We start from the raw sequence: 16,467 nt of genomic DNA on the forward strand, positions 1-16,467 counted from the left end.
TCATTATTTTTTCACTTCAGGCGTATGAATTATTTATACTGCTGGTGTATAATTAAACGTCAATAATGTTAGGGTTATTAGCAACTACTTATTTCAGATTGAGGTATCTAGATACTATAAGGTAGGCAATACACTTCTGTACAACACATCTGATCATTTGGAAAAACAAGCTTGCCAAATTGTTTTAAAGAATATTCATAAAATTCAGTATTTGTAATTCAAAAAATCCCCTATAGTCTCTGAATGATCTAAGATCGATTGTAAGCTTAAATGTTGAAGAGCCGATTGGTAGATGGAGAGGATTGCAAAAACAGTTAACGATTAGTTTAATGCAAAACTTTCAGCTGATGTGACAGATTAAATAAATCCAAGATGGTGGCGATGTATTCCTTGTGTATTAAAAGGTAGAGGGTATATATTTTTTATTATAGGAAAATATATAACGTTAGGTGCTTGTGGGCGGTTCCTGATGTGTAATTTTGCAACTACATCTGCTTAATATTTTGGTAAAATAAAAAAAATGTGAATCTCGTCAAAATCTTCTAGAATATCAAGGTATTCATAGTTCATAAAAATTATTCTTGGTAAAAAGAAATTGTTTTCCAACAGTACAGTTTACCATTGATGCTGCACACATTCTCAGCTCAAATCATAGATTATACATTAAACAACAAGGTTACAATACACGATGCGTATTTGTACATCGTCTTTAGTTTTATAAACTTATAATATTTTACAGAAGAAAGTATACAATTAAAGTATACCATTGAGGGAGTCAGCAACATTCCAGGCCCTAGTGCCATAAAACCTAGACGAGGTTGCTTTTGATCTGAGTCTCACTTTCCCACTATATAATCCTTTTGTAAAAGTGAGACTGAGATCAAAAGTAAGCTAGTCTAAGTTTTATGGCCCCGGGGCCAGATCCCCGAGAGCAGGTCTATTCCCGGAGGCGAAGCCGAACAAAATAGGCTAGGTTGAGGGGAACTGGAATCTTGCTGACTCCCTCAATGGTGTACTTAAACTGTTTTATTATATCGATACAAACAATCAATCAGGAAAGGTTCAAATTAATATAATTCTTTGTGTATCCAACAAGTTATAACGTCAAAATAAATATAATTAAATTGCACGCACGATGTACTGTGACGTAGGCAAGTTATGCTATACGAAAAAGATGAATACGTATAGCCAATCCAAAAGGACGTTACAACTAGAGCAGAGCTCGTGGCAAAGCCACGAGTAGGTCTTCCGTTGTTGCTGCGAGTTGAAAATATATGTGATATGGTGTCAAACGATTAAATAACTCAACTTTCAGTTCTGCTTTTGTTATAAAAACGTGTTGTGATTGAAAGCCTGCATATAAAACGTGTTTTGAAAAAGAAAATAAGAAAATATTTTAGGAAAACTATTTGTCGCACACAGTTTATGTAATCGTAACAAACATTTAAAAAATGAGATATTTAATGGCGAGATAATTTTTCAGAGGGTAGCAAGCATTGTTATAAACAGTATGTACTTATGTGACATGTCAGGAATTGTGGGTTTTTTAAAAAAAAAACCGAACCCGTTTACAAAACACGTAACCTTTTCTCTAAAATAACTTTTTTATTTAAATATTTGTAAATTTTTGAAGACAATATACAATTTAGAATTGTTGCGTGCTGACAAAATTTACAGACCCTTAAACGTACTACTACAACAAAAAAAGGTGCGACTTACGTGCGAGAAACGTTTCGTGTTAACCGTTTAGCGTTTCTTGTGAATCGTGAAGCGTTTCGTGTAAACCGTTTAGCGTTTCGGACAAAGCTTGCAGAGTTTCGGACAATGCGTGTAAATCGTTTCGAGCAAAGCGTGCGAGAACCATGTGAAACGTTCATCAGATTTCATTCGGAACTCTCTGACAATTTGTTTCAAAATGGCGCCCGTGTTTTACATTACATGTACTTTAAACTGTTTGTGATTGGCAAAACTCTCTTGTAGGTATTTTCATGAAAAAAAAAAAATCTAGAAGAAATGATACACTTATCTTTTTACAAAATTGAATTTATTTTTTACAAACAAAAGAAAGGTATATGTATTAAAAGACGACTAGTTACAGAGTACATGTATATATAACGTTTTTATACGATGTTTCAGTACTGGTACAGTCGTTTTACCGGTAACGAATATTTGTAAGTATCGAATAATTTTTAGAAAAATTATTGGTGGAAGACAAAGTTGAGGTTTTAAAAAATCCTAGCTAGGTAATTATAACACAGAAATAAATATAATATCAGTGTGTGAAGTTGTTTGCCATTTGCACGATTATTTACCGAATTGTTTACAAATTAAAAATGTGCCCAACATATGACCTGCCGGTAGTTCAAAGCAGAAAAAACGAAAGTGTGAAAACAATAAGGCCTAACTATGAAAATAAGTTTGTTATTGATCCCTATTTAGTGAATAATTAGTAAATATAATTCATTTAAAAAGATAATGCATCATATCAAATAACAATGGAGCTTTGAATGAAATTACGACTTCAAATAGAACCGCGTGTAGTTTCCTAGTTACGGTTCATAGCGACAGAAGTATTATTTGGCTGCAAAAATTGATAGATATACGGGAAAAACAAAGGAAAATGGCAACTACTTATCGTCAATTACTATTATACAGTGTTTTTATGAAAATTCAATATTATAAAGTAACGGACATGAAAACTGTTCAAGTCCAGTTTCAATTTGACGGGAAAACGGTATGATAAAAAAACGATCATATTATTTGTTTAATTAAATGACATATTCCCACAATTGTTTTTCCTTGTTCATTTATAAGTCCATTAACATGTACCTATATCATATTTTTGAAATTCGGTCAGAAGTGATAAAGGGCGCTTAATTCGATACTGGGAAACGAATTCGAAACTAGGAAACTGGAGGGGGTGTTGAAATTACTGTCTCCGTAATTCATCCTTTATATTTTCGGAAGTTTGATACTACAGTTTAGAAGGACAAAGAAACGCGATTTAAACAAAAAATAAAAACATTTGGAATTCCGATAATAATAGTTGCATGCACGAGAAACCGCATACTGATTCGTTACCGGTAAAATGACTGTACAATATTAAAATTCGCTATACATAAAAAATATTAAATACAGTTAGCAAAACATGATTTCTGTTGGAACAAGCCTTAATCAACTTTAACTTACACGAGCATGTTTTGATAAGCATGTATCTTTTTTAATTTATTTACATCGATAACTCTTATTGAGACCACTCGGCTTTGTACAAGCGGCACACATAACCTCGGACATCGGGTGAGACCTGCACCTGGCTGAACCTGTCAATCAAACTCTGTGTATTTGTTTTCATTGGATGGTCAAGCGTCTCTTTTTTTGTCAATAGCCAATGGAAAAATTAATGATTTCAAGGTAATCATATTCAGTATTTGATGAAGCACACAATTTTTAAAATGATAGAAAATTTATTCATTATTTGAACAAAATTAAATGTAACCATAGAAAGAAAACATACTGATCATTTCTATGAATTGCGGGAAGTAAGTTCTTTGGAATCCCGATTATAGATATTTTTACAAGTAATTATTTTAATTATTTAAACCACTGTTAACGGAAAACAAGACGTCTTAGAAGTAATTAACGCACAGGGATTTGCCTACAATGTACACAGTCATGCAATTAATTATTATGGGAATCTTTACGAATGGAACTTAATTCAAATAGATCATGATAATCTATATACACTGTACGCCGTTATACATGTAAGGAGCGCTGGTAATATATACGAAGATTGAGTCAAAAATTTTAATTATTTTTATTTCTTGTTCTTTTCAATAAAATGTTAAATTACTTTGAAAAAAAAATCCGAAATAGTAATTACAACTTTCTTTTTTGTTTAATCATTTGAATTTTTTCTGAGGTACATGAATATGTACAGAGCATATTTATTTACGCGAATGATACGACATAGGAAAAAAATTATCGGATGTTTGTATAACATTGTTTTCTAACGAATGTGACTAATTTAATTTTAAATATTTTTCAACATTATCAATGTAAATAATATCAGATTTATTTACTGTTTGTATTTTTACATCGTATTCTCTAAAACCAATAAAAATACTAATGTTAGAAGAAAAATCAAATCCCGCCGAATACTGAAAAACCGATTTCAGTATGTAATCATACGGATTTTATTTTTGGTATTGACTATTGAGTTACGGTAACATTTTTTCTGGATGATTTTTTTATATTTATATTTTATATAGTAAAAGCACCATTCCAACTGTTACTCAATTACATAACAATTGATGACCCGGGGCTATATATGTTCTGAGCTGTGTGCGCTGAAGCGACACAAGATTCTCGGTCGCACGTGGCGATTGAATTAACACAGACTGACCGAAAAAACAAACGGGTGGGAAAGTGAAACAAAATGTTACACGTAAGAAGAAACCACCAAAAATGATTTTCTACAGATCTTGATATCGTTCCGCCATTAAAAAAAAATACAGCGCGAGCTCCTGTCAGCGGGGCGGGAGGAGGGGGGGGGGGGCAGCAATGAGTTCGCTTCCACAATGAAACGAACATGTAGAAAAACTACAGAAGTGATTAATTATGTGACCGATAGAATCTAATCTAAAGTTGTTTAAAACTCATGTGAATATTCTTTTAAATAATCATCGAATGCCTCAACTCAGGACATTCTTTTATCGTGCTAGCACCTACCGCAAACATGTAACATGGAACTTTGATTATAATTTAATTTGATTTTTAAACTACCTTGTACGCTATCGTATACACCAATGCTTAATCAACTGTACAAGTAAAATAAATTTATCTTTTCATCTTAAACCAAAATAATAGTTGAAAACATAATAAAATATAGTTGTGTCCGTGCAAAATATGAAACATGAACGCGTGATAAGATACATGTAAAAGATCACGAACCGACCGCGGATCACTTGTCCAATCGTGCCGGATCTCCTCAGCCATGGGCGATGGATGATCATCATTTAAATGTTTAATATTTAAAGGGGGGGGCGGGTTGTTGTTGATTTAAAACATTATTTGTAAAGTTTATAAAATACTTTTTATAAACAAACCGACCATTAATTTATGTCTGACGATGTTTCCGATTTGGAGTACATGTAATATCGTTCATTAATATTCATTTACACTCTAATTAAATAAATACAAAATGGACAAACTTTTATAACATAAAATTAAAACAGTTCTTGTATTTACGGCTATATTAACTCAAACACGTTCATATGCATGGAAGTGTGCGTCTCGGTGTGCGAATCTTGTGTATAAATAACCGCTATGTAGTGCAGCCGTGGCTGAGATCCTCTGCCGTGGGCGAACGATAGATTACGTAAAGGTACAACGCACAGACCCGCACAGCTCAGAACCCAGTAAGCTTTGAAAATTGCAGTATAATGGCCTTACTCTATCAAATAGAAGTTATTTATTTTAAACTTAAAACCCACAACTGATCTATGTCTATTATTGCTTTAGACTGAGAATGACATTGCTTTAATTATTTAACTGAACGATTTCTTAATTGACACCCAATCGTTTAATCCATAAAAAAACATGTGTAATCAAAACGAAAACAATTCTTGGGTTTGCGGATAAATAAACTCATATATGAGAGACGCAACTCTCGTGTAGTAGATAACCGCTGACCGCTAGGTAGTCCAGCCGCGACCATGGTGACCGATTTTCTCGGCCGCGGGCGAGGGAAAGCTTACGTAATGGTACACACACAGCTCTGATTCAAGGTAGATTTTAAATGTATGGAGTTAATAACTAAAATGTAATGTATAAATTTTTATTATTCCATATTTTGTGGTTTACTAGAAAAGAAAAACAATGATTTGTTTTCCATTCCCGTTTTTAAGGATTGAGCATTATAAGAACTTAACAACAATGACTTAAACTCCTAAAAAAAAACACGTATTCTAAAAAAAAAAAATTCTTATGAATTAATGCCGTTTGTATAAACCAGCATACTTTCTGCGGTAACTTTATGCCAGTTGTACGCGCGCAGACTTTCGTTAACTTGTCAAATGAAAACAGGTACATGTTAACATGTAAAGCTTTTTACACTCATACTACACAAATCACATACAAAATAACATTGTAACGACCTTTATGAGATCCCAACAAACAACTTTTCCAGCGACAGCCATATCAAAATCCTAACCGTTTTTGAGTTATTAAGCAAAATTTGTTAGGGGCCATTGGCCCTTAATTTAAGGGGCCAGCCCTTTGTTATTGGTGTCAAATGAAAGCCCTCAATATTTTGCACAACTTTTATTCTACATGTCTTAACAAAATATTTTTCGTTTAAAAGATAAAAGGGAAAATATGTCTAAATTTTCGCACTTTTTTGAATCCTGTTTTTTGACCCCCTACCTTTTCCTAAATAAAAAACGTAATCTAAAAACAAAAACAAATGTGCACAACTACAACATCTCTGTTATTTAAATTCGTTGGATTCCCATTCCCTGCTATCATAGTCTCGGAGCCTTTGTCTGGAAACAAAAGGCCCTAAAAAATTTTAAAAGGGGAATAACTCTTTAACGGAAAGGGAATTCTAAATTTAATGAATTGCTTAAGATAGTGTTTTGTAAAGTACATTAGCCCTGAAAATTTGAGCAAAAACCGTTCAGAAATGAGCAAGATATGAAGCCTCAAAGTTCGCGTCTAGGAAAAAAAAAAAAAAAAAGAAAAATAATTTTTCCCGCACAATAATAGAAAGGTCTTCCGTTGGAAGCAACTCTAAATGACGTAAACCAATTCGCGGTCGTTAAATCTGTTTGTTCAATTCTAAGGTATTAAACAATAAAATTTATAGTGGAAAGGGTTTTATAGGTTTTTTTAAATAATAAAGCGTGAATATAAATGATAATAAGAGTTAATTTAACCCAAAATATTTTTTTACGACATAAATATCGGCTCATTTTTCGGCAATGCGGAGGAAACGTGGATTTGATTTTGAACGCTGAGAAGACCAATCGCCACAGAAAGGTTGCTAAAGTTCAGAAAAAGGATGGTCTAATGCGAACGTGGACGCTCTCTTGGGCATACCAATCACATATTTTGATATTACAGCTGAAAAATTCTGGAGGAATATGACTCGACGCCAGTAAAAGCGATCTGTCCAGGTTTGACTTACATTCATTGATAGAGTAAAAGTATTGGTAATCTCAGCAGGATTAAGTTCGTCGAGACTGAAAGTTTTTGATAGACGTTTTTTCAGATTTTCAGTTTCGGCGAATCTTACTGAGACTAGAGTAAAAGTAAAATTTGTATGGACATCATTGAATTTTTCTTATATAAATGCTATGGCGTTGTAATGCACAAGCATTGGTATGTAAGATACCTATGCCTATCGTACACATTCGTAAGTAAAGCCCCAAGTACCTGAGATGTAATTTCATAATAAAAAAAAATAATTATAATTATTTAAACAAGTTTTTGACAGTATGCCACTATGGTTCAATACACATATCAGAACACAGTGGAATTCTTTGTCTCTCATTATTAATAGTTAAACTTAATTCTAACATATATCAGAATTTGTATCATGTCGTCACATGTTTCAGATAATCAGATGTTTCTAGTGGTCGATTTTAAATGTATGGTTCAAAATGATGTCATACAACACATACGAAATCTCCTGTCGTCTCTATGCATATTCATTAGTCAAATTATCTGGTATTCAATTTATATTTATACTCTGTCCCGAGTTTTTGCTTCCACTACTTTTCACTTGATACTTTGATAATCATAAATACCTTTGAGTTCAAACTATGTTCATCCACTATTATAAAAAATGTCCAGATTATATGTTTTGAAACGCCCCCTCTACATGTACCTCTTCGGGTTTCAATACACATCCCAAAATAAAAAGTCTGCTGAGATTTTGCATTGCATCAGCCATAAATAAGCCCGGATGATAACGTTGAATAATTGTGCGAGGTGTCTGGAGTACTTCCGAATGGAGAAAAGATGTAAACATTTCCCATTATAAATCTCTGTAAGAAATTTGTTTTTGTTCCTGTGAACTTTTATGAGTGAAAAATGATAATTTATCAATTAAGATATCTTGGATATTTTCCCTTTTATAGACTTCAACAGCATTTCTTTCACAGCCTGACAGGTGTGTGTATTTTTATTAAAAATAATCAAAAGGTGATGGAAGCAGTAACTCGGGACAGACTATAAGCTACAAGTTGAAACTGCAAATGATGATGACTTTGATTTTGTATCAGTAATTTCTGATGCTATATATGAGTGAGGTTAAAAATGATTTAGTTTTGATAGAAATTGTAAACTGACAGCCATTAATATGTGTGGGGTTGAGTTAGACTATTGGAAACCCATGATGTCGGGAGATGTATTTTAAAATAGAAAGACAGATTGAACACTTTATGTAATGATATACACTATGGTATACACATTAACTCATAATTTACATATTGACAGCAAAATAAATTTCAAATAGGTGTAAAATAGATGTCAAGTACAATGTCAACCTCAGATGGTGTCTTTTTTTTCTGTTAAAACACTTTTACAGTGTCTGGAGTTTTTGTGTGACTTTCAGTCTTTCAAAATAATGCTCCCTCAAAAATTACTTTTCACAGCCCCATGCCCTTCTCCATGTTGAAATATTTGCATTTATCTGATTGGAGAACATCTAATTTAAAAGTAAAGATTTCAGAAGTCATTGTCTTATATTAAGTAAAACTATTCCTCTCTTAGTAAATATTATTATGTTTGTTAAATCTGAGTTAACCTTAGAGTCTGTTTATGCCTTTATAATATCAAGTACATATGCATATATTTTTTTTACTGATCAACTTTGCAGCCAACTGGTGTTCCATTTAAAATTCTCTCATGGTGCAAAAATTCCTGATTATGTAACTTAATATTACAGATGTTGACCATGAAGAAGTTGTCCAAATGTCTGATTGTGGTTGGAGACAGTGGAGGAGTTTGGTGGAATTAGGGATGTAAGCAGATACGCATTTAAGAGAGCTCGATGGTCGGGGCCATTTTTAGACTGTATTGATCTCCTATTGAAGAAGAGCTATATATAGAAATATGCTGGTTGGCAGAATAGATAGAGAGAGTGAAGTCATGACGGTTTATCAGGTATTTGATAAATTACTAGTACATAAACTACTAGGTAATTTCGTTTGGTACAGTGTATCACTGTGATTGGTTTAATTTTCATGGATTTCAAGGGTATACTCTTAATTTCATATCAACAAATTAAAGCCCCCATACAGTAAGGTAAAAGTATATGTATTATTCCATATATATTTTGACTGAATCCTTAGTCCTAGAGATTATCACTGTGCAATATATTTTTTGTCATTTATTTTATTCTTTTTAATACTCTAAGCATGAGTGTGGCAATTGAAAGTCTTTCATTCATTTAAAAAGTTTGTTTATTATATCAGTAAATTCTAAATTATATAATTTTTGAATGCCAGGGAAATCGAACTGCATGTAGTTAAATAAACCCTGAATTGTACGAGGCCTAGTCTTTGTGAACCATAATTGTACATCCTAAGAAATCCTTGTGTTTGAATGTCACAACAGTTTTTAGATATTTCTCTATGTATAAGTATTTAAGTGATGCTATTTCCCATCTTTCAGATCATTCATCTGTGATCGGGACATTTTCTGGAAAAATAGAAAACTTTTCAACAAGATCGAAATCCTGTCGCACATGTACTTTGTCTCTCAATTCCAAATCAACACCTCCTCCACATGATTGCATTATCAACTGAAACGGGAAGTTCTATGAAGGCCATGGAGAGTGACATGATAGAAGAGATGGTCAAGGATGTGAATGATGGGTCTATTTGTATAAAGACAAAAGTTGGTGATGAAGATAGCACAATGATTTCCAAACTTCGGACAAACATTGACACAAATATTGGTAAAACATTGGATGCTTATCATGTGAAGGAAATCTTAAGGAACCATCTATATTGTGAAAAAATAACACACAACTTTAACTTTAAAGTCATACAGTATCTCAAAAGATGTTTATACTACATTTTTGCCCAAATAAAAAGCAGATGTTGCATGGATAAGCCAAGGATGTGCTCTTGTCTGCTTCAATATACCGGGTATATGTTAGATATATAATAAAATTGTTGATAGCGTTCGTTCTGGAGCGGTAATTGTCAGCTTCATTAGTTATGCTAGATTGGTAATACATGGAACAATGTTGAAAGGGCTTCTGATTTGGGTGCATTATTTGTATAAGTTTGTTGATCTATTATATTGTACATATACATGTGAGGAGTTAAATGTCCAGTATAAACTTGATTAGTATTAAAAAAAATTCATAGCATAATATATGGTTGTAACAGTAATGGATGTTGTTCTGCCAAAATAGCTTAAAATTATATTTGGCATTTGTACTGTGCATTTTGTACATGATGTAATGCTGATTTCAATCTTTTTTTATGTTTCAGAGATGAAAAAAATTATTATAAGATACATGTAGCAAATCATAAATTAAATATTTATTTGTTTATACATACTAGAATTATTTTGTTCCTACCTGGTATATTGTTATAAGGTGCAAATGGTTTAAAAATTTGTATTTTAGCAGAGGAATTTCAAGTTAAGCAGAGGAAATTTGGAATTTAAATGAATAATTTTTTACTTTTTTGGTGAATTTTATAAAGTACCAGCATTGTAGTAAAGATATTATTAATTGACTCAATGTTGATTGAACAAAAAGTTGGTATTGATTATTTTATCTACACTAGAATAGTGATCAAGTGAAAATGGCGCGAAATTGTAAAAACAGACCAGAGTAAATTCAGATTGCAATATCTTTTTATCTAAGTCATTGACATATGAGTTTCTCCTTTTCCAGTGAAAGCATAACACTTGTATATTTCGTTTAAGTTCAAAAATAAAACTTCCAATTATATCAAAACAGATTTTTTGACCATTTTGCATTGACGGTCAACACAAAAAGCTACAAATTTGATTCATGCAGAGGAAATTCGGTCGCACATTGTATGATACTGAGGAGGCTTTCAGAATTTTTTTTTAATAAATTGTTGTTCTGTCAATGTATTATAAATAGCATATAAGAAAAATGAAATAAAATTATTATAAACGATGTAGCATTGCTTCATTTCTGTTATAAGTGGTGTATTTTGATGAATGGAAGTATTTCCAACAAGGGTATGTTTGGATACCGTTACCATGGAAACAAACATATTAACCTATCAAAAAATTGTTATATTTTGTTAGAAAAAATGCAATACTATTTGTTGAACCAATTTTTAAAAATTTTCAATTACTTTGGTGTCAGTCCCATACTCCCTTAAATGATACGGTTATGAATATTCATGATTTTATTTTTTGGTACTTTTTCTAGATCTTTGGCTAAAAGAAATTACTAAGTGTTCCCAATAGGGGTGTATCAGTTCCTCGAACTGACGCACCGTTTTGGAGGGAATCAGTCTGTTCTGCAGGAATTAGTCTGTTTACGGCGATTCTCAACAAATCAGCAAAATATATCGAATAATTCTTATATACTGAAAAATAACTAGAGGTATAATAATCTCGTTTGACCTTGCTGGTTTTTTCGTTTTGTGGTCAATATAGCTATAGCTATTTTTATCTGTGAATCCAAAATAAAGCTGGACTTTTAACAATCTGCAATCTCCACAATCATCAGAATAAACGACAGAAGTGTTTTTAATATTTTAACAGATGCTTCTGAGATGCTCCAGAATTCTTTTACATTAAAGTTTTTCTATTTCCATGTATTGGTTGCTTTTAATCGAACAATCAAAAATATCAAAACATATTGTTATTCCCTAGGTATTACTTTGATCTCGTGGCGTATTTGAATTCAATGAACTTTCTCACAATCTAACCTTATTATTGTTTTTTTTTTAAAGTAAGGCTTCAAAACGGTTCTTCAGATATTTATTAATAATTGCTTCTAAAAATGACATGTGGTGGTATCGAATGCATACACATTACATCAAAAATTACAAATGTACAAACATTTGAATGAAATTTTAGGCTAAACAGGAAAGTTCATAATTTCATATATACAAGATTTATTATTTATTATTCATAAATACTAAATAAATAACGTTTTGAATTACCTGACCTATGATATTTAAATTCCAATACACCGTTATTGTTGGATTTATTTCGTCTTTTTATTGTTACATGAGCGAACACAGAAGAGATTGACATGCAATAAGAATTAATATAACTCATAACATGGATTTATCTCGTCGCGTTTCACTGTTACCAGTCAGAATAGGATGACTTGCTTCATATTCAATGACGGATAATTTAACATCGTATTCGTCAACAGCTCCAATCCAAAGAGAGCGAGTAGTGATATCATAAGCTATGCTGTACGGTACAAACTCATCTGGAGGGCTCAAAGACAGTTTTGCTATCAATTGACCATCCTTATCGATAATGTGTATTCTCTCTTCCATCTTGTCACAAATCAAAATTCGAGACAACTCATCGGTGCAGATTCCACGTGGCTGGAACTCGAAATCTGGTGGATGCCCAGAGTAGGAGAAACGATATTGCCCGCTATGATCTGTTACCACTACAGCATTAGGGCGCGACACGTCCGATTCGGACACAACAACATCTCTGTTTTGGTTTTCGGTTATAAAGATCGGACAACAATACAGTTCATATATTTTGTCATTGTATTGTATACACTGTATCAATTCTCCATTGTGAGTGTACCGATTGACCTTACCCGTCCTTTTTTCGTGTTTGTACATTCCGATTAGTAGATCTCCAGTAATTTTGGAACTGTATACGCAAAATGGCTTCCACGTAGAGTCTTTTAAAATGATGAACTCAGTTTTATTTTTAAAATCACTTGACAGTTTGATGATGTTATATTTCTTATCAATGTAGATCAGTTCATTATCCTTATTTACAGTGTGTCTACCAAAATATAAAGCATCACCACAACCATCCAACAGAGAATGTTTATCGGAACCTACTGTGCTTGTCAAGAAGAGAGAATCAGGTGTACAACTAAACCAAACATAATCTGTTCCCGTACATGAAATATGATTAGGACCATAACCTGTTGTGGTGACAGACTCCAGTCTTTCAGGATAATATATCGGACATGTTCCTTTAGTCTGCAAGGATTGGTTTCCACTTGAACTCTCAATCGAATTAGAAGTATGGGGATTTTGATCTGCAACATTTGAACTTTTTATAGTAATTTTTAATCTTACATACTGTGGCGCCGTCTAGTTATTTAAATATCAATTGCATATCATAGGCATCTTTGTTGCCTTGAACCAAATTGACTGAGCTGAACGAAATGCCCATTGAAGTCAAATAGTGTAACGTTTAAAGAATTGGGCGTTCGGTAACATTAAAAGGGGTAAGGGCAATTTATTGTTTGACCAAGGGATGAAATATTTTAAGAAAGTATGGTTGGTTTGCGTATAATTAATATTTGTAAATAACACATAAGCGATAACTAATATATTACTATCGTATGTCAAGCGACACCAAACAAAAACCGCATCATTGGACAGGTATTGATATATCTTATCAAGGAAAGAAAACTTTTAAAATTTTGTTTTAAATTTTAACCAACGTAATTATAACATTTTAACTGTGAAAAAGAAACATATACGCATTATATTAAACATATATTATTTCTTTCGTTTTAGGGACGAATTAGACATAAATCAATTTCTACTTGGTATAATAATGAATTGATTTTTCGGAAATATAAAGTTTTCATTCGAATACCTGTTTGTGTCACCTGGTTCTATATAAAGAATTGCTCAGGTGTTTAATACCAGTTTAGGACGACGCGTACAGCGGAAAGTTTAAATTTTTAGAATTGTTTTATTGAAATAAATAAATCATGTGATCCAACTTTATGCCATAATTTTGTATTTGTACATTTAATATGCCAAATATTAAATAGCTGCAGCGTGTCGTTGCTAAATCCACACAGTGTGTTGTTACTTACTAGAATCATAGTATTCAGCTTTCATTTGAAAAGTAATGGATATATTTAAAGGAGAAGACAATTTGACTTACCGGTAGGCCGGGTTAGGTAGTTGTAAACACAAACTCTTTTGTTTAAGTCTGACCAAACCCATAGTTGATAAGTGTTGATGTCATAAGCCAGAAAACATGGGGAAATTAACCCTGGCTGTCTCAATAGAAGATGCCTCAGAAATACGCCGTTCTTATCAAAAACCTGTACTGTGCTGGTTTGAATAGCACAAACCAGGATATGTGACAGCGCGTCAGTGCAGATACCATACGGTCTAAGTCCATCAAGTTTAAATCGATCCTTTCCCTCATGATCAGTCCCCACTACACGCCATCTGTCATCAGACACCACGATATCACCATTATTGTTTTCTACGACATACAAAGGATTATAATAGCGAACTGGTCCTTTTTTCTTGAGTCTACCTGGATATTCGTACCGGTCTATTCTACCATTCGTCAAATATTTCCTCCTGCTGAAAATTTGCTGCATACCGACAAGAACATCCCCGGTATATGGGGAGCAGTGCAGACACTTTGGAATCCATCTAGAATCATTGTCAAACTCACAGTTTTGTAATAAATCATCTTGCAGACTTTTTAGATCTTCGTTCGTTTTGTTCATCAAATCGAAATCTGACATTTCATCTTCAACATCAAGCAGGTCCGATGACACCGAGGAATCGGGGAAGCAAAGAGCAACATCTGTTCTCAAAATCGACTTTTGTAGCAAAGGGGAAGGCATCAACTTAAAGAGGTGGTCGTTACCGACGCAACGCTTCCCTTTCTCTTTAAATTTTACTTCACATAGTATTGCAATCAAATCCTCTACTTTGAATGATCCAATCGTTAACTGTTGGATTCCATGCTCTAAGAAATAAGGACAATCCTTTTTACGGAGAATGTTTTCTTTTTTGATATTTTTTAGAAAGTCTATCGGCCTGTAGGATGACTTTTCATATATCGTTTCAAAGCATTGTATCCAAGCTAGATGAGTATTAGATACATTTTTTTGTTTCAAACATCTGTGTACAAATAATTTATATTTTAACACGTTGTCAAGCAATGTTTTAGACTTTTTTTTCATTAAAAACTCATTCTTTGGGGTATTTGCGTGGCATTTTCTTATATCAATTTTAATTCCTTTCAACATAATCTGTCTAGCAAAGAGAGTTTCATGTTTAATGATGTGAATAGTTTGTGCGATTTGTTGTCGCTTTTGCTCACATGCAGTCCAAATATCTATTAGACTGTGTTTTCTATGTTTCCTGCAGTAAAAGCAAGAAGGAGTCCGACATGTTTGACAGTACTTCTGGACAATCATCCTAGGATGTTTCTCACATCTCTCTTGTAAATCATTGTTACTTCTCTCTCGATATGACGTGACATCGTGGTCTTTATTAGAGAGAACGATCAAATGGTTTTCTTTACATCGTTGACACAGATCAGACTGACAAGTGATACATTCAAACTCAAGATCTCCTGAACATTTAGAGCACTGACGTACTCTATACTGTAATACCTCCATAACGTGGAATATTTTTTTTCTTCCAAACGTCTAAACAAATAAAAACAAAAAGAAAAGTAAATATGTTGTCCTTTCTGACATATAATATTTTTCAAATAATATCTGCATATTACAGATATTATTTGAAAAATAATATATGTCAGAAAGGAAAATGTATATAACTAATCCAGTAGTAAGACAAGTATTTCAATCAAATACTATACAGGTATACTATTTGAAGGCTATTCGGGCGAATTTCTTTTCTCAAACGAATGGTTTGATAATATTCAGTTCTTGGATTGTAACACCTAGCTATAGAACATAATATATTTGAAAAATATTATATTTATAGCGAATTTAAACTACCTTATCTTATGTCTCGTCAGTCATATTCATTTTTTTACACTTATCAATCAAGCAACACCAGATATAAGCTCGTTCACATGCTTCCAGAATATGATTAAAATACTTCAGAGAAATTTATTGATTAAATTCTCTTTTCAAAATATATTCAATTCCACAATTATTAGGAAAGATAACTAAATCTGTTTTCTACAAGTAATTTCCGCTTTTTCCCCACGGACTTTCCATCTTATTCTATATTTGATAAATTAATACGATAAGCATAGAACTGTTGACTTGGGTAGAGGGCAACATCACGCTAGCCTCCGAGGGACGAAATATTGACTGATGCAAAGTGGAGACAAAATATTTGCCAAAAAAAAAACTACCGGTATATTAAGGTACCATTTGTGGAAGCTAAAACTCGGGACAAAGTATAGTCATATTTTTTTAGATGAGTTAACACCTCAACTCCCTGTTATTCTCGAATGTAAAGCTATACAGACTGAATATACCGGTACTACACATATTAACAAAAA

At 32.7% G+C, this 16,467-nt stretch overlaps 1 protein-coding gene and 1 pseudogene across 1 annotated transcript; one reads left to right on the forward strand and one right to left on the reverse strand.

The window, feature by feature from the left end:
- The first annotated feature begins 1,135 nt into the window (after window positions 1-1,135).
- LOC128168508 (uncharacterized) lies at window positions 1,136-11,375 on the forward strand (annotated as a pseudogene).
- Window positions 11,376-11,971: 596 nt separating this feature from the next.
- LOC128168519 (uncharacterized) lies at window positions 11,972-15,631 on the reverse strand. The gene is made up of 2 exons (XM_052834734.1): window positions 14,122-15,631; window positions 11,972-13,255 (listed from the first exon to the last, which is right to left on the reverse strand). Exons 1-2 carry the CDS (start codon window positions 15,605-15,607, stop codon window positions 12,288-12,290), a joined length of 2,454 nt encoding a protein of 817 aa, XP_052690694.1. The 5' UTR covers window positions 15,608-15,631; the 3' UTR covers window positions 11,972-12,287.
- Window positions 15,632-16,467: the final 836 nt, after the last annotated feature.

The sequence above is a fragment of the Crassostrea angulata genome, unplaced genomic scaffold (genome assembly GCF_025612915.1).
Source record: "Crassostrea angulata isolate pt1a10 unplaced genomic scaffold, ASM2561291v2 HiC_scaffold_1, whole genome shotgun sequence".
In the NCBI taxonomy this organism is placed as follows: domain Eukaryota; kingdom Metazoa; phylum Mollusca; class Bivalvia; order Ostreida; family Ostreidae; genus Magallana; species Magallana angulata.

Excerpts from the sequence above, each read along its gene's own strand:
- LOC128168519 (XM_052834734.1), bottom strand. The coding sequence starts at position 15,607 with ATGGAGGTATTACAGTATAGAGTACGTCAGTGCTCTAAATGTTCAGGA. Across the intron at positions 13,256-14,121 it reads CTACCTAACCCGGCCTACCG|ATCAAAATCCCCATACTTCT; the intron begins GTAAGTCAAATT and ends CAAATGTTGCAG.